Source organism: Saccopteryx leptura, chromosome 5 (assembly GCF_036850995.1).
Source record: "Saccopteryx leptura isolate mSacLep1 chromosome 5, mSacLep1_pri_phased_curated, whole genome shotgun sequence".
Lineage (NCBI taxonomy): Eukaryota > Metazoa > Chordata > Mammalia > Chiroptera > Emballonuridae > Saccopteryx > Saccopteryx leptura.
Genome location: NC_089507.1, coordinates 214,486,097 through 214,512,332, shown reverse-complemented (window position 1 = coordinate 214,512,332; position 26,236 = coordinate 214,486,097). Strand labels below are relative to the sequence as shown.

At 59.8% G+C, this 26,236-nt stretch overlaps 1 protein-coding gene across 1 annotated transcript in view; it reads right to left on the bottom strand.

Annotated features, from left to right (window-relative positions):
• Positions 1–26,236, bottom strand: part of NOL4L (nucleolar protein 4 like) — a 129,662-nt gene that overhangs the window by 67,617 nt on the left and 35,809 nt on the right. The window contains exons 2-3 of the mRNA XM_066384079.1: positions 10,918–11,073; positions 4,434–4,545 (exon numbers count right to left, since the gene is read on the bottom strand). Coding sequence (XP_066240176.1) covers positions 4,434–4,545; positions 10,918–11,073 — 268 coding nt within the window. The remainder of the gene's footprint in view (positions 1–4,433; positions 4,546–10,917; positions 11,074–26,236) is intronic.

Below are 26,236 nucleotides of genomic sequence, written 5' to 3'. Positions count from 1 at the left end.
AGGTCAGCACAGAGCCTCTGCAGGGGCAACAGAACTGGCCGGAAGCCCTGGCCGGTTGGCTCAGTGGTAGAGCGTCGGTCTGGCGTGCAGGAGTCCCGGGTTCGATTCCCAGCCAGGGCACACAGGAGAAACGCCCATCTGCTTCTCCATCCCTCCCCCTCTCCTTCCTCTCTGTCTCTCTCTTCCCCTCCCGCAGCCAAGGCTCCATTAGAGCAAAGTTGGCCCGGGCGCCGAGGATGGCTCTGTGGCCTCCGCCTCAGGCGCTAGAATGGCTCTGGTTGCAACAGAGCAACGCCCCAGATGGGCAGAGCATCGCCCCCTGGTGGGCATGCCGGGTGGATCCTGGTCGGGCACATGTGGGAGTCTGTCTGACTGCCTCCCCATTTCCAGCTTCAGGAAAATACAAAAAAAAAAAAAAAAAAAACCGGTCGGAAGGGGTCGAGAGGTCTGCTGGAGGAGCTGGGCATGAGGGGCTTGGAGGCCACACAAAGGAGTTCAGGCCTGGTTGGTCACAAAGCCGCCTCCATCTGGGTGGACGCCTCCTTCCTGGAGGAGGCGAGCTCTCTAGGTAACGGGCATCGCCCTCTGGGGGCTCCCAGGCTGCAGACATACCAACCACACTGTGTCCATCAGAGGAAACAGGAACGTGCCCCCAGTGGCCCCTCTCCCCGGAGCCGGGGCTGGTCCGACCCAAGGAAGGCCCACCCGTCTCCGTTTTCTGTCCCCTCTCCACCTGGGCTGGCTCGGGGGCCAGCTGGTGGGGGACGAGCGTGGCGTCGCGGTGGGGGGGGGGGGGGGGCTGGCGTTTCCCGTCCTCGTACTTCCTGAACCTCAGTGGCCTCCTTTGTCTGTGCTCCTGGCGCTGGGGAAGGCTGGGGGCTGTCCCCCCCCCCACACACACACACACACTCTCTGCCGGGGGACGAACCACTGAGCAGAGCCCCCCACACACACACACACTCTCTGCCGGGGGACGAACCACTGAGCAGAGCCCCCCCCCCACACACACACACACACTCTCTGCCGGGGGACGAACCACTGAGCAGAGGAGGCCGCTCGGCTTCCGCGCTTTCTTCTGAATCCTCGGCCAGGAAGCGAGGCGTTCTCCCAGGAGCCCCTGGAGAAGTCTCCATCCTGTTCCCTGTCCCCCTCCTGTGCCACCGTCCTGGGGCAGGAACCCGGGGCCTGTCTCTGGGGTCAGATGCAGGCTTGAGGTCCCTGCGGGCAGGCGGGACAGGGAGGGGAATGGCCGTCATGGCAGGCGGGAGATGGGATCTCCCGGCTCTCGGCTGGTGCAGGAGAAGGGAGAGCCGGCCAGCTGGTGAGGGTGGTCCGGGCGGCTCACGCCTCTGCCCGTGAAGCCGATAGGGAAGCCTGTTCGGACACAGCGGCCGCTGTCAGCCAGCCCTGCCCGTGGCCCAGCGGCCAGCCAGGGGGCCCAGGGTGCTCACCTAGGTGGCCTGACTGACCGTGTGTCTCCCCATGGGACCACCTGGACGTCGGCGGTCTGGTGTCTGGGCTCCACGTGGAACCCAACACAGGATGTTCCCACTGCCCCAGGGCCCCCACAGGACACGGTTGCTAAATTCAACCAGCTGCGTCCTCACAACAGCCCCAAGAGGAAATCGCTGATGAGAAGATCAATTCTCTTGCCTCCTGGGGACCCTGGACAAGTGATTTCACCATGACACCTCTCTGTGCCTCGTCTGCTCGGCTGTAAACCAGGACAGACACCTCACAGGCTCACAGGAGCTGTCAGGAGCTGGCGAGGTCCAGCGAGGTCCTCTAACCTGCTGAGGGACACACAGCAGGGAACCGGACGGCACCCCCGCCCCCAGGCCTGCCCGACCCCAAGCCCTTCTATGGGCCACACTGGCCATCCTGCTCCCTCTGTGTCTCCTCCTCTTTCCGCAGGGACAAAGAAGCGGCGTTCCACCCAAGGACAGGCAAGGATGGCCCAGGCACAGCCCCACTCTGTCCGCCCTCTGTCCTGCCCGGAGCGAGCCCCTGGAAGGGGAGGCTCCAGCCCGGAGCCCACAGAGCTGGTAGATATTCTAGGCGGCTTCATCCGGGCTGTGTGCGCTCTCCCCCTCACCTCCCTCCTCCCTCCTCCCTCCTCCCTCTTCCCTCCTCCTCCCTGGGATGGGGGCGTGGCCGTAGCAGCACTGAGAAGAAACAGGCTGAACTATGCAGCATCACCCGCCGGGCCACGCAGAAGCCCACGGAGGAGGAGGAGGGGGAGGAGGAGGAGGAGGGGGAGGAGGAGGAGCAGGGGGAGGAGGAAGAATGGGAGGAAGAGGAGGAGGAGAGGAACTGCCGCCCTGGAGACCTCCCACCCTCTTGGAGGCGTGGGGGAGGTGAGAACGCCCTCCACCAGTCGAGAAGGAACCTGCAGACACCCCACAAATGGCCTTGCCTCTGCCCCCAGGTGAACACATTCTGTATCTGACTACCCTCGTTGCTATGGAGACAGTTTGAACAGAACAGGAAGGGACAGGTGGATGGGTGGGCACCCCTGGGACCCAGATCCGGGCAGGGTGGGGAATGCAGCAGAGGAGAAAGCCCCCTGGTCCATCTGTGGGTACCAGCAAATGCTGTCTTGGCCCCAGGGGCTGTAGCCGGTTGGTCAGCATCCAGCATTATCACAGGACCTGCAATGTCCACAGGTCACCCCTCCTGCCCGGTAGTCCTGAGCCAGGCACAGGGGTTAACTCCCAAACCCCGTCAGCCCCTGAGGCGGCTACCACCATCGACCCCGTTCCACGGATGAGGAAACTGAGACTCAGAGAGCAAGTCACTTGTTCAGGACACATGTCGGTACAGCTGTGGAGCTGGGATCTGAACTCATCCCAGGGTGGCCCCCAGAGATCCTGCTCTTAAACCAGACACCGACCGACCGACCAGCAGTTCCGAGGGATTACCAAGATCGGTTCCTGTCCCTCAAGCTGCAGCAGCTATCAGACGCGCCTGATGAAGTGAGCGGCGTGGCCTGGCGGCCACCACCGGAGGAGAGCCCCCGGGGCTGCCGAGTTCGGCCGGTGTCAGAAGTTGCCCACATGCAGTCAGGGCCGCCCGCTCGGGCTTCGTCGGCGCTTTTCCCTTCCCCAGACCGGGAGGGTGCCACCCGGGCAAACGGCTCACCCTTCACTCCGAGTCTGCTCCCGCCCTCGGGCACCATACCCATGGACGTCAACAACCCTGGCAGGCCTGGTGCCCAGGAGCAGCCTAGAAGCCCCGATGAGTCACCCACCCGGGCACCATTTCTAAAGGGCAGAGCTGTATCACACCAGTGAAATGCATGCATTGGCCCGTCTCCCCGTGCCAAAGCCTCCCGTGGACAGATAGGCCCGAGGTTCACCAGAGGCCTCTGGGATGATCAGACTGGTCAAGTGGGGGCCATTGTGGCAGCACACTGCAGAGGGCAGAACTGGAGAGCACGGATGTCAATCCAAGGGACCGACCTTGGCTGGTCACAAGTGCTCTGGGCATTTTGTTTTATTTTATTTAGGAGAGAGAGAAGGAAAGTGAGGAAGAAACAGGAAGCATCAACTCGCAATAGTTGCTTCTTCTTTTTTTTTTTTATTCATTTTAGAGAGGAGAAGGAGAGACAGAGAGAGAGAGAAAGAGAGGAGAGACAGAGAGAGAGAAGGGGGAAGGAGCTGGAAGCATCAACTCCCATATGTGCCTTGACCAGGCAAGCCCAGGGTTTCGAACCGGCGACCTCAGCATTTCTAGGTCGACGCTTTATCCACTGCGCCACCACAGGTCAGGCAATAGTTGCTTCTTATATGTGCCTTGACCGGGCAAGCCCAGGGGTTCAAACTGGCGACCTCAGCCTTCCAGGTCGACGCTCTATCCATTGCGCCACCACAGGCCAGGCACTCTGGGCATTTTAAGTTCTAACCGGTCCCGCTAGACTCCCGGTTTTAGGAAGGACCGACTGCTGGCCAGTGTGTGGGTACCGGGTGGGAGGATGCACGCTGTGAGGGCTATGCCCCTGTCCCAAGAGAGCTGACAGTCGGGTGAGCAAGCCCAAACCCACGGGGCCAGTGCGGAGGGGGAGACCTGGGTGGCAGGCATGACAGAGAGTGGGGTGGGGGGTGCGGTGGACCCGTCCGTCCGGAACCTCGGTGGGAGAGGGGAATGTGGCCTGGGCCTTGAAGTGCAGTGGGAAGGTACCCTTGGTTTTTTTCAGTGAAACTGACTTTAAAACCGAACCAAACGGAACGAGGCTCTCTGGGCAGCCCCATGGGCCCACACTGGCCTCTGGGAACGATGACAACTGCCCGGGCCCCCCCATGCACTTATCTGTCTGTGCCTGCAAAGGACAGGCCCTCCTGGGGGAGAGCCCCTCCCTGCTCAGCTGGACAGGCCCTCCTGGGGGAGAGCCCCTCCCTGCTCAGCTGCCCTCTGCCTGCTGCCGCCCCGCCTACCTTTGGGCTCCAGGCCGTTGGAATTAAAGTGCATCCTCTTCTGACACTCGGTGCAGCTCATCAGGAAGCGGGTCACGGCCTCGCGTGGAAGGAAAGCGTAGGTCTCCGCGATCTGGGGGTGGAGGGGGAGAGGAGGCGTGCGTGTTATGTGGATCCGTGGGGAGGCTGCTTAGTCACCAGGTCACAGAGGGCTGGGCTTTGGTGGCGGGCACTTGGCCCTGGCCAGGAAGGACATGAATTTGAGGAGCGAGGGGGGGGGAGGTGTCCTCGATTCTCAGATGTGGAAATGAGTCAGTACTTCTGCAGAGAACCATGTGTTTTAAAATTCTGAATAAAGGAACTTAAAAATTTTAAAAGCAAAAGCATTTTAAGACACTGTGTAGGGTTAACCTATGCTCATACGTAAGAGTCCTCTCTGAACGTTTTATCGCTGTTATGGAAAAAAAAAACAAGCTGACAACAATTGCTCTAGGGTGCAATGGGACAATTTCCCCTCCTGGAGATGGATGAACTGAGACCCACTTATAAATCCACGGGCTCTGGGCCTGTGAGCAGCACCCAAGGCTCCATGAGCTATTTCCCGCAGTAACTCACAGATCAAGAACCTTCTCAGGGACCGCTATCAAAGGCTGCTGCCAACTGATCAGATTTTTTTTTCAAACTGGACAGGCTCTTAGGACCCCCATGTTCCCGGTTAAGTCACGAGGCCCAGAGAGGTGAACCCACTTGCCCAAGGTCACACAGGTCTTTAGAAGCAGTGCCAGACTTTAAAGCCCATGTTCCAGGTGACCCCCCTACACACACACACACACACACACACACACACACACACACACACACGCCAGCGCCTCCAGAGGGCCTCCCCTAGGGAGGGGGTAAAGAAACACAAGGAGACTGGGTGGGGGAGTGGGGAAGGGGGTGAGGAAGGGGGTGGGGTGGGCCCAGAAGTCCAGCCTTGTCCTCTTGCTCTGGGTTTTGGCAAACCCACCGGCCTTGGTCTGGCCGCCTGAGGAACCAGAGGGACCTTTCAGGCCCAGGGTCCTCTTAGGCAGAGAACTGGCCAGTTGCCAGGTTCTGCCTTTCCCACAACCCGGGCCCTCCCTCTCCTCTCCACTAGGGGGCAGCAGCACCCCAGCGTTCCGCGGTCCTCGCCGCAGCCCAGCTGGGAAAGTTGGCGGTGCTGCTCCTTCAGGATGCCCATCTCTGTGGTAACCAGGGGGCTGGCTCCGGCAGGGCAAGTGGATGGGGCGGAGGTGGGGACGCAGGAGGCCTGGGACGCCCCGGCTGCTGCGGCCAGGGCCCTCCGAGGACGGGTTCAGGCTGGGCTCCCAGCTAGGCAGGCCTGGGGAGCTCCGGGGGCCGCTCTGCCTGGCCCGTTGGCCGCACACACGGAGTTCATTTTGGTGACACAATTGTTATTTCTCAGCTGATTTGATGCTCTGTGGAGCAGGCAGGGTCCTTGATGAGTTATCTCCCTTTCAAATTCCCTGTCTGATTGCCTTCCTTTGGAGGTCAGGGACAAGGGCAAAACCCTGGACCCCGACTGGAGCTGGTGGGTGGGGAGGTGATGGTCAGCCATGCCCCGGTCCTCCCTGGACGGCAGGGCCGAGGGACGGGGCTCTCCTGCCGCCCACATGCGCATCTTCATCCCATCCCGGAGCCGCCTTCAAGCCTAAGGTGAAGGTCGCCCCTCTTGGGCCTGCAGGGCAGGGACGCACGCGCCTTGCTGACCGGCTCGTGGCGGAAGGGCGTCTGCCCGGCAAAGCGGGCGGCTATGGCTGACTCGGGCCAACAGATGACCTTGTGGGTGCCCCAGGTGCGGCATCCCGGGACAGGCCTCTGAATGACTGAGCAGAGGACTTGCGGGGGAGGGTCCCAGTCTGCCGGAACAAGGAAGGGAGGTTTCTACCCTAGAGGACAGACAGCCCTGCTTCTCTCCGCGGAGTTCCCCCGCTGCTGGGCTGAGAAACGCACGTTAACAGGGTCCGGGGAGGGCCCTCCTGGCCTGGCTGTTCTGCTGCGGGCTGCCCTCTGGCCTACGGAGGGTCCCACCACTGTACCCAGAGAGAGCTCTGACCAGGGGCCGGACTGGTGGCCCAGCGGTCCTGGCCCCGCAGAGACCCAGCAGTCTGCAGAGGCTGGCCCCATGCGGAGGAGGTGGGCGGTGGGGGGTGCTGGGCACATCCCCTTCGGCCCTGCATTCCACGGGAGAAGGGGGGGGCAGAGGCAGATAGGTGAGAAGTCCTTGGCGCTGTCCGAAGGCCAGGAAGGGAAGCCCTGCCCTGCACAGCTGCCATGTCTGCAGCCTTGGTAAGAGCTCCCGGGGAGCCCTGGCCGGTTGGCTCAGCGGTAGAGCGTCGGCCTGGCGTGCGGGGGATCTGGGTTCGATTCCCGGCCAGGGCACATAGGAGAAGCGCCCATTTGCTTCTCCACCCCCCCTTCCTCTCTGTCTCTCTCTTCCCCTCCTGCAGCCAAGGCTCCATTGGAGCAAAGATGGCCCGGGCGCTGGGGATGGCTCCTTGGCCTCTGCCTCAGGCGCTAGAGTGGCTCTGGTAGCGGCAGAGCATCGCCCCCTAGTGGGCAGAGCGTCGCCCCCTGGTGGGCGTGCCGGGTGGATCCCGATCGGGCGCATGTGGGAGTCTGTCTGACTGTCTCTCCCCGTTTCCAGCTTCAGAAAAATACAAAAAAAAAAAAAAAAAGCTCCCGGGGAGTGAGCCCAGCGTTGCCCTGCCGTAGAAACCCACACAGAGGAAGACGCCGCCCCACACCGGGGTCTGCAACCTTCTGCAGGCATCTTTTGGCTAACCACGCCCCCCCTCGCCCCCACCCCCGCCCCGGATTGTCCACATGAGCCATGGAACCTCCATTTCTGTTTGACTGCACAGATGCCCACGGCCACAGGACCACAGGTGGAGTTGAAATGAGGAAGACACTCCCAGTGGATGCTCTAGTCAGGAGGATGGTGGCTTTCAGATAGTTTTAGAGCCATAGGCACTGTTCTGGAAATAGATTCTTATATGCTGAAGCCCCAAACATAAAACAGAGAAAGACAGAGCTGCTGTGTCGAAGGAGGGGACGCTCGGGGACCCCTGCCCCCACCTCGCTTCCCTGGGCGGCCCTGGGCGGCCCGGCTCCCTTGCTTTCCTCGGGGCCTCCTGCTGGGCCCCTGGGACCCACAGATGTATTTGCCTTTTACGTTTTTTTCTAGTGGTAAAAACTGAGAGAGGTTTTGCTGGCAGGAGGAGCAGAAGCTATTTGCAGAGTCGCTGACTTGTAAGGCTCCATTCCGCTCCCGGCTCGGAAGCGGACAAAGACAGATGAGGCCAATCGGGGGGATTTGCACCACTCGACAAGATCCTCCTTCTGCCCTGCGGGTGGATTAGCACGTGGTGGGCCTGGAGGAGCTGCTCGCCACTTCTGGCCTCAACTCCAGAGCGGGCTGGGTGTCCAGACCCGGCCTGGGGAACCTGGTCCAGCCAACCAGCACCCTGGCAGCGAGGGAGGAAGCCACCGGGCTCGCTCTAACCCAGATGGGTGCGTTTACACCAGAAAAGCCCAGTTCGTGCTGCGGGTTCCAGGCGAACTGCCTGGAACCCTCTCCAACCCCCTGGCATTGGCAAGACCTCCCGGGAGCCTCTGGCCCTAGGGTAACACTGCATCAGAAGCAGAAAGGAAGGCAGGGGCTTCCTATCCAAAATGGGACCCCCCCATATTAGCCCTTACAGATGGGCACCCACTGCGGGTTCACAGACCTCCAGCTTCAGAGAGCTCATTGCCTGATCCTGATCTGCTGCTGAACAGTGGTAGATGCTAGAAAGTTCTTTTTCCTCCTCACTGAAGAATGTGCCCCTTTCAATGCCCTGAACAAGTTCACCCACCTCCTTTCCAGTTCCCTGCCTCCCACGGGTGAGCCCAGGCCTGTAAGGACCCGAAAGTCCCAGGAGACAACGGGGGCCGCCCCGGATTCAGGGTTGGCAAAACACAGAGAGACAGGCCCCCCGAACACCTCAGCCAAGAGTCTGACGCCAACCCGGCTGTGCCAGGCGGGGCCTCCCTGTAGCCGTCGCAAAATTTCCTGCGGGGCTCCCTTTTCACAGGCCCGGGTGGACTGGGGTGCGTCCACCAGTGAGGGGAAAGGCTTGAGCTGAAGATATGGCAGCAGATGAAAAGAGGGGGACAAAACCGCCCAGGCACCACCCCCAGCCCCCAGAAAGGGAAAGGGTGACAGATGGGGATGGGGGGTGAGGAGGCGCACGGGGGTGGGGAGGGGGTACGGCAGCCCCCCCCCAGGCCTCACACCCGCTGCAGGGGGGCCCTGGCCTGCTCCACTCGGCCTTGGCCCTGCTGCTGAAATTCCAGCTCTGCGCGCAGCCCAGCTGGCTCGCCGCCAGTCATGTGCCAGCTCCAGGCTGGGCAGCGGGAAGTGGGGCACGCGGCGGGCATATGGACAGGAAGCCAGGAAACGCAGAGCAAAGGGCTGGCCGTTCGGTTGGCCCAGGGACGCCGGTGCCGCCAGGACCAGCCGGCTCTGCCCTCCCCGCCTCCCCATGGCACGGTGGAGGCCACGGCCCCCGGCCTCCATCAATATGCAGGGAGTGCCCGCAGGTGAGCTCCGTGCTGGGTGCCCAGGGGCCCCAGTGAATCCCACAGTCTGGCCGGCTCCAGCTCGTCCACCTGGGGCTCCAGCTCGTCCACCTGGGGCAGCAGGGAGTCACTGGCCTTCCTAGCTCCCCTCGGGCGTTTGCAGAAGGGCGGGCTGCCCGCTGTCAGGGTGCACACGGGCCCTGGGGCCAGCTGCCTGGCTCTGCGTGTCCGTGGGGAGACCGCAGGCAGACTGCACAGCTCTCTTGAGCCTCGACTTCCTCATCTGTAAAATGGGGACAACAGCACCCGCTTCCCTCCTACCACCTGCATGTGCGTCAAGGCTCAGGGAGCTGGTGCCCAGGGCGTGCTGTCTGAGCACAGGGCCTGCCCCAGGCTGCCCGCCTCTCCATTGCTGAGCAACGGTGCCGCATCGATACCGAAGGGCCCACCGTGGCCCCCGCCTGGGCATCCCTCCCTGGGCCCACGACCCTCTCATGGAAATACCCTCAGAACTCCCTGCCCACAGGTCATTTCCTGGCCCGCCGGTAGCCCTCCCCTGCCTCCCGCAGCCTGGTCCTCATCGCCCCGAGGTCCCTGGCACAAGGGTCCAGCCTTAAGACTCATTCGGGGCAAAGGCCATCTTCTGAGGACAAGGACACATCTGATTATTGGATTTTTTTAAAAATCAGGAAGTTCGAAGGAAGTGTGGACTTACACGGGCCACCTCCACCACAGTCCAGGGCCATCTATACAAGGAAGGTGGTGTGGGGGCGTCCCACCTGCCTTGGGTGGGGAAACCGGTCACGGAGGGACAGGTCTCCACGGAGCCAAAGGGAAAGTCGCCACGGAGGGGGCGTGAGGTCACTGGCTGACTGCCACTCAGGTGCTGTGTGACCTTAGACAAGTGTGCTCAGCTCTCTGGGTCTCACTCTCCCTAACTGTGAAATGGGACCATGGTTCGTCACAGGGCTGCTGTCAGGCTTGAAGAGTGTAACGTGCCTGGCTTCACTGGACACGCGGTTCAAAGCTGTGCCCAAGCCATGACGACAAGGCTCCAGAGGCAGAAGGGACCAGAACTCAGGCAGGTCCCTCCTGCTCGGGCCACCCTCCCCATGTGTGACGTTGCCCACCCATCACCATCGAGCTGGCTCTGTTCCCTCCTGCCTGCCCAAGGCTTAGACTGCCGGCTAATGGGCCCCCTTCCCCATGAAGCCCCCCTGGCTTAGCCCAGCATCTGGAGGTGCCTTTGCCGAACCTCCCAGGTATCTTGGTTTGTGTTCCCTCAAAGCTAGTTGGGGAGGCATTTCTGTCTTGGCTTTGTGTCTTGGTTTTTGCTGGCCTTGAGGCTTGGGACCAGGTCCTCAGACTTCCCCTGGGGAACTCCCAGGACGGACTTCACCAGGCGGTAGGGGACAGAAAACGCTCACACACAGAGAGCATTCAGGACAGGCCCGGCACAGAGCAGGTGCCGCCCGCCGTGGAAGTGTCTGGCCTTGCCATTAGCATTATGTAGCCACCCCCCCTTCCCCTCCCCCTCCCCCACTCCCCCCACCCCCAGAGCAGGCTGCGAGGGACTGGTGGGGGGGGGGTGAGTGAAGCAGAAACCGGGAGAGAAGAAGGGTTTCCCTCCGGCCCCCATCCTTCCCTCTCCTCCCCGCCCTCTCACTCCCTTCAACCTGCTTCTCCTTTGTGCTCAGACCACAGAACCCGCCCCCTGGCCCCGTGAGCCATCTCTGGCTGCCCTGCCCTTGCCCCATGTGCCCCCCTGGGTCCCCAAAGGCCGTTTCATCACGCCTCAGCTCCCTGCCCCGCCCCCCCCTCCCACCCAGCATGTGTGGAGCCCGTGGCCTCCTGCCAAGGCCTGGGGCGGCCGGCAGAGGCAAAGGGACAGAAATCTCACCGCTCGGTAGGTTTTCTTCTGCCCGGCGTGCTTGGGGGCTTTGCCTGGCTCTGCTGAGCTCTCCACATGCATCGAGTAGATGATGTCAAAGAAATCTTCCACCACAGCGACCCGCTTCAGAGAGATGCCCTCCGGCTCCGACAGGCCATCTGCCCCCTGCGACAGGGTGGACAAGCTGCGTTAGTGTCAGGGATGATGGCGGGGTGAGAGCTGGACCCCGAGGCCTGGCAGCGGGTCGGGGGCAGGACGGTGCCGCTCCCTGACCCCAGCGAGGTCCCTGATGGTAGAGCCGGAGGGCGGGGTGGGGGGGGTAGTGGAAGGAGCCCATTGCGAGGGCCCCAGAGAGGGGGCCCCGGAGTCAGGGTGGCAACCGCTACCAAATCTACCAGAAACAATGGGCAGGGATGACAACAACGCTAATACAAATTAAAAAAACAAAAAAAACCCAACAACAAGAGAGGCTCCGTGTTCACAATTTCAGACAGACTGTGCCAGACTCCGGCGGGGCGCTCTGGAGTCACACGCTGTGCCAAGACCATCCTGGAAGTCTCCAGGGAGGGGGGGGGGCGCTAAATAGATGCGGCCCATCAGGAGCTCGCCAATTAGCAGTAACCTTTCACTGCGGGCCTGGGCAGGGGTCCCAGGGGGCCGGCTCGGATCACCTGGGTGACTCCTGCCTCCGCCCGGGCCTCTCAGAACAGCTCTCACCACGGCCCGCCCTCCCCGCTCCAGCCGCTGAGCGCCGGCCACGGCCACGGCCCGGGCTCTTTGTGTGCCATGTGGAGGACCAGAGTCATGAGGCCGCGCGGAGGCGGCAGCGGGCACGAGGGCTGTTAGCGGGCCCCACGAGGTGCGCCAGGACTGAGACGGGGTCTCTCAACAGCGAAGGGCTGCCGCTGGGCTGACACCTGCCCTCCCCTAATGGGGGGGGGGTGCTGGCACGGAGAGGTGGGGGGGTGCAGAGCGGCATGCCGGGGGGTGCAGGCTGGCGCAAGGTCCCTGAGGAACTGGGCCACTCCGTGAGCTCCCCATTCACAGGGTAAGGTCTGCACACAGGCTCGGGCACACCTGGCTCTCAGCTATCATTGCCCCTGGAAGGGCTCTGGGGGAGGTGGGGGGCTTCAGAGAAGAAGAGGAAGCCGGGGGTGGAATTTGGGGAAAAAGGCTTTTCTCTAAAAGTTCCTGAAATACAAATTTCCAAGATAATCCCCGCCCCCACCCCCACCCCTTCCAAAGGATCCTGTTCAAGGCCCGTCCGCTCCCGGCACCCAGAACGGTGCCCGACACGGCGCAGACTCAGTAAGCAACTACCGAAGGGCTGACCAGTCCCACGTGACAGCCGGACAAGACAGTGTCGCCCTTTCTTACTGTGAATAAGGTCCCCTCATTTAAGTGGCTGTATGACCCCGAGCAGGTATGTTGCTTCTCTGAGCCTCAGATTCTTTATCTGGAAAATGGGAACAACAGAAGCACCTTTCCCCTGAGCTATGAAGACGAATAAATGCAGTCTACACGTAGCACGTAGCACCAATCCCACAGCCCTCTCTGCCCGTAAAAGCATTCCAGGTCATAGGTACTTCCGGAAAAGGGAGATGCGATTTGGTGAGAAGGGAACGGAGAAAGGAAGTCTGGTGAAAGACAACCTGGTAGCCTGACCAGGCGGTGGCGCAGTGGATAGAGCGTCAGACTGGGACACGGAGGACCCAGGTTTGAAACCCCGAGGTCACTGGCTTGAGCGTGGGATCATAGACATGACTCCATGGTTACTGGCTTGAGCAAGGGGTCACTTGCTCTGCTGTAGCCACTGCCCCCCCCCCCCCCCCCCCGTCAAGGCACATATGAGAAAGCAATCAGTGAACAACTAAGGAGACTAAGGAGCCGCAATGAAGAATTGATGCTTCTTATCTCTCTCCCTTCCTGTCTGTCTGTCCCTCTTCCCTCTCTGTCCTTCTTTCTCTTGTCTGTCACACACACACAAAAAGACCACCTTGTAGATAGGTGAGATGGGAATTTCTCCTGAATCAGCTTGGTGACCTTGGGCAGGTCACTTCCTGACCTCTTGAAACTCAAGTTTCCTCACCTGTGAAATAGGCCTACAGAGTCCTGGGCGGAGGTTCTAAGGATTCCGTGAGCATGTATGCCCCAGGCCGTTGGCTGCATACAGGCTGGTGAGTGTCTATCTCTTCCCTTGGCCCCACTGAGTTTGAACATTTTATGTTTAGGCATCTGCTCTGCTCTTATCTCTGGCCCCTCTGACCCATTCAGGCTATAGAACAGGTCTCCCAAGGTGACACCCACCACGGAGAGAGATGCACGGTCTTCTTTACGTCCTAAATAACACGCTTTGGCTGTTACACAAACTTGGAATAAACTTTCTTAAAGCCAAGGTGTAACTAACCAACCCCGATCAAACAGTGAAACACTGCCCGGCGCCTGTCCTGCGTCTGTCCCAGCTTCCCACGTCCACTCTTGGGCAGACACAGGTGACCGACAGCCCTGCACCTAGTCCAATGTGGCTGTGAAGCTATCCCAGAGAAACACTTCAGGGGAGCATTTTTTTTTGTAGCGCTCTGTTTAAAAACGGACGGTGACGCCCCCTGATGTTCAAACCTGGGTCCTGTGATTGGGTCTATCTCTGCGTGCGGAGATAGATGTACACAGGAAAGGAGAAGGCCCGTACCAGCCAGAATTCAGCTCACACAAAGTATGCAGAGCCACACCTTGACCTGTCCTCTGCTGGGCGGTGGCCACCTGGACACCATGCGTGCTACGCCCCAAGGGAAGAACGCCAGGATATCTGTGTGGCCTTCAAGGAGAACCCTGGCAGGAGAACAAAGAAATCCCCCGGCGGTCACGTGCCACAGGCATCGCTGCCATGCCCTGCATCCGCAGAGGTAATAACCTTCATGCTGAATGCTGAAGGAGAGGCGTGCCTTCCCAAGCTGAGAATGCAGACACACCTCTGCAAGGCCAGGGCTGCTAATTAAAGGAGCAGCAAGCACCTTCCCCACCGCTCTGGGAGGCCCTGCCAACCACTTCTGCTTTGTACCCCGATGAGCTGAACCTCATCCGCTGCCCTCAGCAAGCTGGGCCCCGGATTGACAAAGGAAGCTTCACTTCATCTACAGGCTGGATAAGGAGGGGGCCTGGGGCCTCCTGACGACCCCCAGCTTCCCGGGAACACCAACCAGGAATGATGGCACGGAACCCTGCAGAAGCCCTTGGGAAAAGCCGTGAAAGAGAAGCCACACGGCCCGTCGGGAAGGACCGACCTCTGGGGCCTTGCTGCACGGGGAAGAATATCACCATGGTAACACACTCCATCCTTTGGAATCAGCCAACTCCACACAGCCGGGCCAGACCCAGGCCCACGACACCCAGACGTGGCGATTATTTAAAAAAAAAAAAAAAAAATTCATGGGGTTCCTAACTTTCTCGGACAACACCGTCTTTCTTATTAAACCCAAGCCCTTTGGGGCTCTAAGCTAAAGGCCAGGTTGCCAGTCACGGAAGACATCACCAAATGTCTACTTAAATACTACTGAGGGCTCTGGCCCGTTGGCTCAGCGGTAGAGCGTCGGCCTGGCGTGCGGGGGACCCGGGTTCGATTCCCGGCCAGGGCACACAGGAGAAGCGCCCATTTGCTTCTCCACCCCCCCCCTTCCTCTCTGTCTCTCTCTTCCCCTCCCGCAGCGAAGCTCCATTGGAGCAAAGATGGCCCGGGCGCTGGGGATGGCTCCTTGGCCTCTGCCCCAGGCGCTAGAGTGGCTCTGGTCTCAACAGAGCGACGCCCCGGAGGGGCAGAACATCGCTCCCTGGTGGGCAGAGCATCGCCCTTGGTCGGCGTGCCTGGTGGATCCCGGTCGGGCGCATGCGGGAGTCTGTCTGACTGTCTCTCCCCGTTTCCAGCTTCAGAAAAATACAACAACAAAAAAAATACTACTGCGATTTCAGGATCTTTGGAACAGCAGTCCTCCAAGTGGAGTCCCTAGGCCACTTGCATCGGCGTCATCTGGGAACTTGTTAGAAATGCACATTCTCACCCCCCCCCCACAAGATCTACATTGTACAGAACTGGAGGGCGGGGGGGGGGGGTGTTAGAAGGCATCAAATAATTCTGGTGCGCAGCAGCTACTGAGAACTGGCGACTGGAATGTCTCCAGCACTTAGACAAGGAAGGTAAACGACTAGGGAAACTGGCACTGACTCATTCAACACAGACATGTGCTTCCAGGCCTAACATACTAATATTTCCTTCTCCAGTGAAGGCCAATCTTCCTAGTGGTGAGAACGGAAGAACCGTATTGGGCAACACTGGTATAAATTCAGAAACACCTGCCCAGAAACTTGATGCAGATCATGACTGGAAAAGGCCAGCAGTGCCTGGCATGCCAGCACCAGAGTTTTTAAGTCCTCCCTGGCACAGTTAATTAATTCTTAAGCAGGTCATCCCTTGACAAGTCTCCCCTGGCTTCCTCACGCTCCTCAAATGATCCAACCACGCAGCACAAGGAAGGCTGCTGCGTCCAGGGCGGCGGACCCACCGGGGAGTGAGTGGCCTAGTGGTCTTACGAGGCCACGGGACAGGCCCATGCCAGGGCAGCCTCCGGGGCTGCTGTCAGGAGCCAACCCTCAGGTGAGCTCCAGAATCCGCATGCCTCTTGTCTGTCTCCCACGAAGCCAAGGAAATGGACCCCTGCCCTTCCTGGCAGGTGAGGTCCAAATGCTAATGGATTATGGTTCTGTCCTCTCTATTGGAACTCCAAAGCCACCTGATGGGGGTAAGTTATATACTACTTATCGAGCTGGGCTGGCTGTTTCGGGCCACCCAGGGTGCCGGTTAGGGCACCGCCATCACTATATTAGTGGCATACGCCTTCCAGCGATGAAGAAGCCATGGTTGGGAGGATATGGCTAAGAGCGGGGACATTTCTTAACCAGGCTCCTACAGCAGAGGAAGAAACCACAGAGCATGTATGTCCGTAGGAGGTGCCCTCTGGTGCATTTCAGATCCAGCCCGCGACAAGACAAGGCGTACAGATCAAGGAGACTGCCCTCAGAGAAGGTCCATCAGCAGAACCCACCCCAGCGGAAATACGCCTCTGGCAACCACGTGTGTGTGGGAGCCCAGCACTTCAGGGGGTTGACCGCACAACTGAGAGGCCGCGGGCCGCCCCAGCCCATCTGGGCCGGGCAGCTAAGAGGCTGAGATGACAGGCAGAGGCGACTGCAAATATGAGCTGCACGCTCCTCCTGACTTCTCCTGTCCCTCAAACCACGCTTGAATAAAATCAGGCCGGACCAGCGGTTTGGAAGCTTGGGGAGCAGTTTTGGGGGGGCTCCTATGAAGTCCCATTCCCACTCCTGGCAGGACCGAACGAGGAGCCAAAGGGAGGAGTCAGCCTCCTGCAGAGCCCTCAGGTGGAAAGAAAACGAGGTGGAGAGAAATGTGAAAACCACACAAAACAGAGACAACACACCGAACAGAAAACCAGAGTGAAGACCCTCTCCCAAACCTCCAGAACTCTCGCCTCCTCGGAATCCCCGAGAGTCGTCATCTGCAAAGGGCAATCCGATGACTGAGATGAGGGCATCGTTTAAATAGGGGACAAAGACAGTATTTGCCTTTCTCTCGATGATGAATACCACCGACTGTGGACTGGAAAACCAAAACCAAAACCAAAACAAAATAAAAAATAAAAAAACCTCCAAAATCTTTTTATTCACACCAGAATCTTAGGACCCACAGTTGCGTTGAGCTCTCTGTAGGTCTGCACGGGGCAGAGGGATGAGGCACCCCCATAAATAAATAAATACATAAACAAGGCGCTGACGACTCAATGTAGCACCTGCCTCTTCTCCACCCCTGTGCACAATCTCCAACTGTTAGTGCCAAGCCGCCACCGCGTCGCACCTGCCATCTGGAACGGGCCTCACATATTCCAAGACCTCCTTTCTGCTTCGCTGCATCTCCATCTTCTTTCAAATCACGCCGGGGACCCAAACGCACACCCGAGGCCACAGAGAAAGGTGCCCGGGATCAGCCCCCCAAATAACAGCGCTACTTTTGAGGGATGCCATATCCTTCGAGCAGCTCTGAATATTTTTCTTTTTCCTTTTTTTTTTTTTTTTTTTTTTGGTTAACTCTAGGATGTCTGGAAAGGGGGAGGCGGAGGAAAGGGAAGAAAGAGAAGGGGTGCAGTGGCCAAAGTGTCCCCCTCTTGGCAGGAGAAGGGCAGTGGCCCAGGTTTAAGGGATGGAGGGAAGGAGCAGCTAATGGCCTTCTCCAGTGGGACAAGGGCAGGGCCTGGCTGGCTGCTGGGATTCTGGGCCGGTGGTGTCAGGAGGGAGGGGGTACTCTAGGGGTAAAGTCACAGGCCTGGAGACAATTCATCCCTGGCCCTGAACAAGGGCCTGACCTGCCTGGGCCTCACTTTCTTCCTGTGTTGAGGTGACAAAATAGGTACAGTGGCTTTCACCGCCTGACAGGGCGGCGGCGGGAACCCAAATGATACATAAATAGCATCCGCCCTGGGCGAGACACCCCAAAATGACCACTGTCACCAGTACTCTGGAGGGTCGCGCTCCAGGACTCTGGGGACCCGCCTCCCTAGGGGAACCGGGACCAAGGACAGTAAATGGGGTCACTGAGAGAAGGGGAGTTCTAGGAGGAACAGGGCGGCCCTGAGCCAAGCACGCCCTGAGGGCGGGTCCCTCCAGGGCCTCCGGCAGGCGGCCGGGGAGCGCTAACAAGCAGGGGCCCCAGGTGCGGGGCCCCACCCCGGGCTGCGGGATGAGGGTAGAGGAGGGGCCGCAAGGGAGGGGAGCGGCCCGCAAGCTAATGACTGTTGACAGCGCGCGCTGGGGCCGGCCGGGCCGCGCGCGCCTCTGACAGCTGCTTGGGCGGGGGCCGCGGGACCGGGGGCGGGGCGCCTGGCGCCCGGCGCGGGGCGGGGATGAGGCGGCTCGCGCGCCCCCCTACGGCGCACGCGCGTGCGCCTCGGCAGGGAGGGGCGGGAGGGAGCGAGCGCGAGCACGCGCGGGGCCCGGGTTCGGCGGGCCTGCTAGAGCGGCTCGCGCGGGCTCCTCGCGGGCAGGCAGGTAATGAGAGTAACCATGGCAACCCACCAGAGGAAGTGTATTCTGCAGGAGACGTTAATCCCCTCTCCCCCGAGCTGGGACAGCCTGACTTTCCATTCTCACACAGTAATTAGATACCAGCTGTCAGTGCAGGGGGAACAGCTCCGCGGCTGCAGCCCGGCTGGGGGGGGGGGGGCGCACAAAGGGGGCGGGGGGGGGAGCGGGGAGGAGGGCGTTAAAGACACAGGGACGCTTTCCCGCGGCGGGCCGCGCGCCGCGCCACCCCGTCTCCGGGCGCGCGCCCGCTCACCTGGAGACCACGCCCGCGCGGGACTCCGCCCACTCCCCGCGCACCTGCTTCGCGCGCACGCGCGCGCGCCCGCCCGCCCTCGCGTTCCCCCTCTCCCAGTCCCGCCTCTCCCATTCCCGGCGCACCTGCCCTGCTCCCGCCCCGCCACCCTCGGGACGCTGCCCACCTGTCCTTTGTGCGGGGCGGTACCATTCGATCTGGCCAGCTCTCCTTCAGGGAGCGCCCGCTTTCTGCCAGGCGCTGTGCCAAGCCTGATCTGTGTAATCCTCACAGACCCTCTGCGGCAGGCGCCTTTGCAGTTCCCCGCCCAAGGCGCAGCGGGGTGTGGCCATTTGTCCTGGGTCATACAAACTTGAACCCCATCCCGGTGCCCATTTAACCACCCCAAGCTACAGCGCCTCCCCATCGTGTTCACATCCGTTATAGCTCTGCGTGAGGGGGGTGCCGCTCTCAACCACTCAAGGAAACAAAACAGTCACACCGGCGGCTGGCATCGTGGTGCTTTTTCTTGTGCACCAAACACTCACAGCCGCATTTTACTCTCCCGGCAGCCCTGGGAGGTTTGTTATCCCCATCTTACAGGTGAGGAAACCGAGGCACGGAAAGCTGAAGGAGCGGGACTGGGATCCAAACCCAGGCAGTCAGACCCCTTGGTCCATGCTCCCAGCGACTGGACACTATTAAGTCCACTCCTGGTGGCTGAAATGTAGTCTAGGTCTTCTTTCACTGTTCAGCCATCCACATCCTGTTCCAGCACCAGTAAGGGTCTGCCTCTCTTAGTCATACCTGAGAAATCTTAGATCTAAGTTTCTAGGCCTTAAGCCACTGCCATGTCCCTAATTTCTGCCAGGCCTCCCAGAAACCCTTGCTCTCAGCGTGGGTAGCCACTTGAAAATCGTTCTAGGCCAGCCTCTCCACTTCCCAGGTAGGAAACTAAGACCACTAGGCCAAAGGCTAGTCCAAAGAGATGACCTGCTGGGGTCTTTGGGGGGGGGGGGAGCTCAGTCCCCACAGGCCCAGCTGTGCCTGCTACCCCCAACTCCACGATCAGACCTGGGCGGGGGGTGGGGGGGGCATGCCAAGGAGGGGCAGGAAGTGTTGCGACGCAGAGCAGGCTCTGTCCCCAGTGGCAGCGGTGTCTGGGGCAGGAGGAGGCTATCTGATCCCTTCCCCACTGCCCTGGCCATGACCTCCTCCCTCCCTCCATCTCTCCCTCCTCCCTCATCATCGCCAGAGTAGCCAGCACCCTGGGCTACAGCGAAGAACCCAGCCTGCATTCCTGTGGAAGGAGGGATGGGGGTGGGGGGAGGCTGGGCCCAAGGCTTTAGGGACAGGGGCACCCTTGGGGCTGCCAAGGCCGAGCTGCTTCCAACCTCACCGTTTCCTGCCTAGGCTTTCCCCATCTCTCAGTAGCAGAGCTGCCTAAATTTGGCTCCAGGAGGGAGTGAGTGGGGGAGGTGGAAGCAGGCGGCTGCTGTCAGAGGCCAGGGCGCAGCTCCCTGTCTAGCCGGCTGGCATTTTTGCTGTCTGGATGAGGGCAGGGGGGCCCAGCAGCCCTCCCCCGAAAGGGAGATGTTCGTACCTCCTGACACGCGCTGAGTAATGTGCAAACGACATGCAAACTGAGCTTCAAATCAGCATCTCAGCCAGGGAACAGCTTGGATGCTGCTTTTGGGATGAGAACAGAAGGACCCGTGGCCCCACTCCCCAGGGGCTCCGGTGGGGGGCTGGGTGGGGGGGGGCACAGGATGTCTGGGGCTAGGGGTTAGGAGACTCGGTTTCTCGCCAGGTGTAGCTTTTGGTCTTTAGATCAGTAGCTGGACCCTCGGGTCCCAGCCTGAGGGCAGGGCCATGGTTTTCTCTGCCTGCTCAGGCATAGGGCTGGGCACACCCTGTCACATGGCTAAGCATGTGAGCTCTGCAGCCACCCTGCCCAGGTTTGAACCCTGGCTCTCCACTGGCCCACTGAGTGAATCCCTCAACAGCATACCCAGGCAAATGGGCTTGTGGGACTGGGCATCTATTTTAGTGCACTCACTGCCCTTCCCTAGAAGTTGGTCACAGGGGCCTGCCCTGAAAGGCCAGGGGCTTCGGAATCAGACCTGGACTCCAGGCCTGGCTCAGCCATCGAGGGAGGCTCTGTGGGTCTCACTCTCCTCATCTGCAAAATGGGTTCAGTATCTCCAAGGTCAGCTGGGATGTCGCATGCGAGTCTGGTGGGCAATGGGCACCCCAGAAGTCTTCCCATTGCTGTAGCCTCATTGTTCTCTGCATTGATTCAACTATTTTATCCCGTTCCCGTCTCCCCTCTCCTCTTCGCTCTCTGTCCTGGTTTATGCTCATCTCTAGATAACTGTAAATTTCTTGCAGCCTCTCTCCTCTCTTTCTCTCCACCTGTCCTGGTGACCTCAGGCAAGTCGCTGCCTCTAAGAGTCTCCGTCTGCGCATCTGCTAAATGGGGGTTATGGAAGTTGGATGATGAGTTCTGTCTGGGGTCTGGGACCTCGTGGCCACTTGATGGAAGGCCACTCTTCTTTACAAGGCTTCCCCCTTCCCCACCCATCACCCTGAATGACCAGGAGAGGTGGGCTGTGCCCACAGCTCTATCGGGCATGGGGTGTAGGGGCCCTGCTTCTCGGTTCTCTGTTTAACCCCAGATAACTGCTCTCCTGCCCCTCGGCCGGGGCTGATATGAGCTGAATCCAACTTCCTGCCACCCAAAAGCCACTTCCTGCCAAACTTGAGCTGATACCAGAAGAACTTGTTTTCTCTGTACAGAGCAGTCCCTGGTGGGGCAGCCACCCACCCGCCCCGGTGAGAACATTCTTTCCATCTGCCTGTGTGCCTGGTGGGGCTGGCTGGGGCAGTATGGGGACTCTGCTGTCCTCGCCTCTGGACTGACTGCCCATTCTGCCCCAGGAAGGGTGCCAAGTGTCCCTTTGGTCACAGACAAGTGATAGACAGCAATACACAGCCTGACACAGCCACATACACAGTCAGGCTGACAGAGTCCCCACAGCCATCAGGCATCTGAGGTCCAGAACATCCGTGTGTGACACTGTCAGACATAGTCACCGCACTCGGAGTCACACACAACCATCCAGTCGCTGGACAGAGTCACAGTAGGAATCCCGCAGACAGTTACGCCCGGTCTCAGGGTCACTCACACCTGTGCACACAGACAGAAACCAGCGCTCGAGCTCCCCACGCTCACCCAGCCACCCCCTTCTTGATGTGGTCACCGATTCAACCAGTACCCGTTGAGGGTCTGCTCCGTGCCAGGCCTTGGGCTAACCTGTATGTTGAATGATTGATTGGAAGAATAACAAATAATGAGCTGACCCATGCTGGTCCCTCAATTTCCTGATCTGTGAAATGGGGGGAACAGCCCTCCCCCGTCGGGCTGTTGGGAGGGTTAATTAGCGACACCATGCAGAGCCCTTGTCCTTCTCTGGCCCACAGAGAGTGCCCTCTAAGTGAGGCTATCTTAGCTAGCCAGCAGCATCCTGTGCTCGGGCTCCCGCCAAGACCTTAAATACATTATCTCCCTGAGCCCCTGCCTGCGCCCCGGAGGCGAAGGTCGCCATCCCCATGTTTGCAGATGAAGAAACTGAGGCTCAGAGAAGAGGCCTACGGAGTTCCCAGGGCGCCCCCACGACCCCGTCTCCTGCCGCACCGCCCACCCACGCGCACTCCCACTCGGCACTCCAGCCTGCAGCACCGCCCACCCACGCCCACCCACGCGCACACCCTTGCCTCTGCCTGGAATGCCCTTGCCACTTGCTCTGGGCGTCACGCCTCCCGAGCTGCCTCCTTACATAGCTCCTCCCTAAAGCCTGTGTCATCCCGGGATCACTCCCCTCAGAACACTTAGGGTTTGTGAAAACAGCGGGCCCCCGACTGGACTTTAGGATACCAAAGGTCGGGACCCTTGTGTCCTGTTCTCTGACACACAGTAGGTGCTCAACAACTTCAGAACCACGTGAATATACAAAGTGGTCTGTTCTTCACAGCCACTTGAGGAAAGAGTCTGGAACCCAAAACCAGGACACTCAGATGCCAGACCTCACTTCTACCCTACCAAGCAGGCACTTAATAACTTGTGAATGAATGAGTGAGTGAGTGAATGAATGAATGAATGAATGAAAGAAACTCAGATATCAGGATCCCAGGCCAGTGTTCCCAAACTGCCTTCATTTCCTGGCAGCATGGACGTGAGCCAAGCCAGCTCGGACGGTGCCGGGGTTGACGGCTGCCTAACGCCGGCTGTCAGGAGCTCGTCCGGCCACAGCCGCCAGCAGGGGAGACCAGCTGGCGGTGCAGGGTCCACGAGCCCAGGCCTGGAATCTGAGCCGCCCTGAGAGGCCCAGCTTCTCTCTGGGCCCCCACAAACTGGCCTTTGTTCCCCAGGCCGGCCAAGACCCAGCAGCAGCTTGGACTTTCTCTCTGCCTGCGGCACCCGCGCTGAGCCTGGTGGGATAAATGGACCAGCCTCCCCTCTGTCCATGCCCAGGATGTTGCTTCAGGACTAAATGGAGATGTAATTTTCTATACAAATCCATGACAATTTAGATGGAGTGATTGTAATTGGCTTTTCAATGGGGGTTTTGTCCAGTGCTGGTGGCTGGAACTGGGTGGCCTGTTTGAGGCAGGCTCCATTTAAATGACAATAAAGCAATAATATTGAGGACTTGTACAGTGCCCAGAGCCCCTCATGGGCCCAAGGGGAGTCTCATGTTTATGGATCTCGTCCTTCCCTGGGGGCTGTCTGGACAACGGGGGTGGGGTGGGGTGTGGTGGGATGGGGAGAGGGGCTGCCACATCTTTGGGCTCCCAAACATAAGAATTCTGGGATGGCTGGGGTACAGTCCCATGTCCCCTGGCTTGCCTTCCCCCTCATACATGACATACTCACTAACTTGGGCCACCCGAAGGCTTCCTAATACCTGGGGACGCCCAGGCACCCTCCCAGGCAGGTCAGAGGGAGGTCACAATTGTTAGCACAGCATGAGGTTCGGGAGTGTGACCCAGAGCCAGACGGCAGGGGTTCCCTTCCGACTCCCCTTCCTTACACGAGCTTACTGAGTTTCAGCAAGCCGTTTCACCTCTCTGGGCTTCTGTGTCCCCAGCCATAAAGTGGAGCTGCAATAAAAGTTAGGACGAGCAGGAAGTGGCTGAACAGGGGCTCGGTGGAAGGTGCTGCTATACCTAAGTTACTGCCACTGTTCATTAAAAGCTCCGGCTCTCTGGTGGCAGATCTACTGGGTGACCGTGGGCATGTGACGTGGCTTCTTTAGACCTCCCTCGGCTTCTCTCTGAGGCGGGGCTCTCAGGACAGGGTCCCCCCTGCCCCCCGCACGCAGGGTTGTGAGGATTTAAGGAGAGGACGCAGCAGAGAGTGGGCACCAGCTCCATGAACGTTATCTCTGTGCGCTGTGATGCTGCCCAGCCTGCCATCCAGTGATAATTATAGTGCTGACTGTGGGAGACAGAAAGGGGAGAAAAGAAAGCTCACAGGAAGCCAGGATGGAGCTGCTGCTGCTGCTGCTGCTGCTGCCGCTGTCAGGGGATGCCCAGGAGGGAATGACCGGGAGGAGGGGCCTCAGACACCCAGGGCGGGGTGTGGGGCTGTGTAGAGGATGGAAGGCTTCACGAAGTAGGTGACATGGTGACGTTTGGGGCCAGGCTTTGAAGGATGAGTGGAATTTTTGCCATCGTGAAGGGGGATACCACTGCCAGGCGCTGCGGCTACTGAGTCCCTCACGGGCAGACCCTGAGGCCCTACCTCCCGAATAAGTGATCTGTACCTGTGAGCAGGTGGTGAAGAAGAGACCCGGATGGAGTGAGGTTGACAGCATCTAGGAAGGGAGACAGCAGGTGCCAAGGGGCCTGCTGGTGGGTGGGCCAGGTGGTGGCACCTGAGGCAGTGGAGAGTGGAGAGTGGGGAAAGGGCAGAATGTGGCTGGAGAGAGGGCACAGGGGTTGTGGCACTACTCTGTGAAACCAGCAGCCCTGGAGGGACTTGGGAGCAGGCGGGTAACACCATCCAAAAATCAATCTCCTAAGGATCCCCCCCCCCGGGGCTGCTCATGGAAAATGGGCCGCCAAGAGGAAGGGGCAAGAGGGGACCCAGGGAGACAGAGGGGACCCAGAGAGACAGAGGGGACCCAGGGAGACAGCAGGGCCAGCGGCAGGGTCGCCACGGGGACGTAAGTAGCTGGGTCGAAGAAAGAGCGGACGCTTGTTCCGCGTTAGACGGATGGTGGGCGGGCAGAGGAACAGGGGGCACTCTCGGCCTGAGCAGGGGCTGTGTGCAGAGGGTACTTAAGCAGGACTGGTGATGGAGGGAGATGACACAGTGAGAGCGGGGTCTCTCCCCACACCAGGCTGAGGCTCCTGGGCGTTTTTCTTAAAGGCAGCAGGAAGCCAACACTATTTTTCTCCAGGCAGAGAAAGACCACGCTGGGATTTGTGCTTCTGAAAGATCATTCTGGCTGCAGGGTGGAAGGGTTGCGGGTGGCCGGTGGGCGAGGCTGGAGGGAAGGAGGCAGGGAGCGGGAACAGCTGTGGGGGCTCGAGGCATCCCGGTCACGGCCCAACTCCGAGAGCCACAGGCTGGCTGCTTGCTCCCTCAGAGAGGTCTGCAAATGAGTGCTAGGCCACAGAGCTTGTCAAGACAGAGAGAAGGCATCCCAGGCGAGGGCAGACGCAAAGCCATCTTTCGGTCACTAACAAAACCCATCGTCAAAGGTGTTTCATCCTACCTGTCAGCTGTAGAGCCCTGAGGGTGAGCCCAGAAGGTGGGTACTATTACCGTTGCCGTTTTACAGGTGAAGAAAGCCAAGACTCTGAGTCCTTGGCCTGAGGGGACCCAGCTGGAAGTGAGAGCCAGGCTCCCAGACCGACACCCCAGAAATCCTACCCACGCCGAAGGCCAAAGGGGCTTAGGGACATCACTTTGGGAAGCAAGCAGAGGTTTGTGATGACTTTAAACTTAGGGCTAATGTTCAAAAGTTGGGAAACCTCACGGAAGAAGAAAACCTGAACTTTTGGATGGAAACTCCTAAAGTGGGCAGCCCCAGGGGACCCAGTCCTTAAATCTCACCATGTTGTGGGACCCCACCAGCCACACAGCCCTCCTCTGCCTCCATGCGGCTAGTCGGCCAGACATAGCTGAGGGTGAGCGTGTTGGAGGGCCAAGGAAAGGCACCCACCCATTCATCCAACAAGTGCGCGGACACCACCGCCCTGGCCCCGGCCCGGTCATCACCACCCAACCTCCGCCCCCAAAAGCCTTCTCCATCTCCACCGGCTCAGGTCAAACACCCAGGGGTCAAGCTGGGTCCCTTCCCCTTTCTCTCATATCCCTCATGCCCCTGCCACCCACCAGCACACTCTGGGGGCCCCACCTTTCCCCTAGATCCAGAATCCGACTGCATTCTAACACCTTTCCTGCTCTGACCCCCCCACCCCACCCAGGGCCCGTGGGGTGCGGGGCAAAGGCGTGCTGGCAGTGAGAGCCCAGTGGGGGGCTCCTGCCCTGCCTCCCTGGGTTCCAGTGTCTTTGTCTATAGAAAAGGGGACAAAGAGGGTCCTTTTGACCCTATTATCCTTCTGTCCAGATTTGAGAGCTGGGTAGAACCTGGTTCACAAGATACTTCATGTTAAAATTCTAACTGCCTCCTGGCCTGGGCAGGACACAGGTGGGACAGGAGAAAAGAGTGTGGCTATCGGAGGCAGTAACTCTTTAGACTTTGAAGGCCCTGGGGGAGGGAGGGCCAGGCGCTGGGGGGGGGGGGGGACTGTCTTGTTCGCTGCTGACTGGATTCCCAATGGCTAGGAAGGATATTTCTCGGGAAACACAGTAATTGAATGAATGAATGAATGAATGAATGAACAAACAAGCCGTCCTGGTCCCTCCAAAGGGCC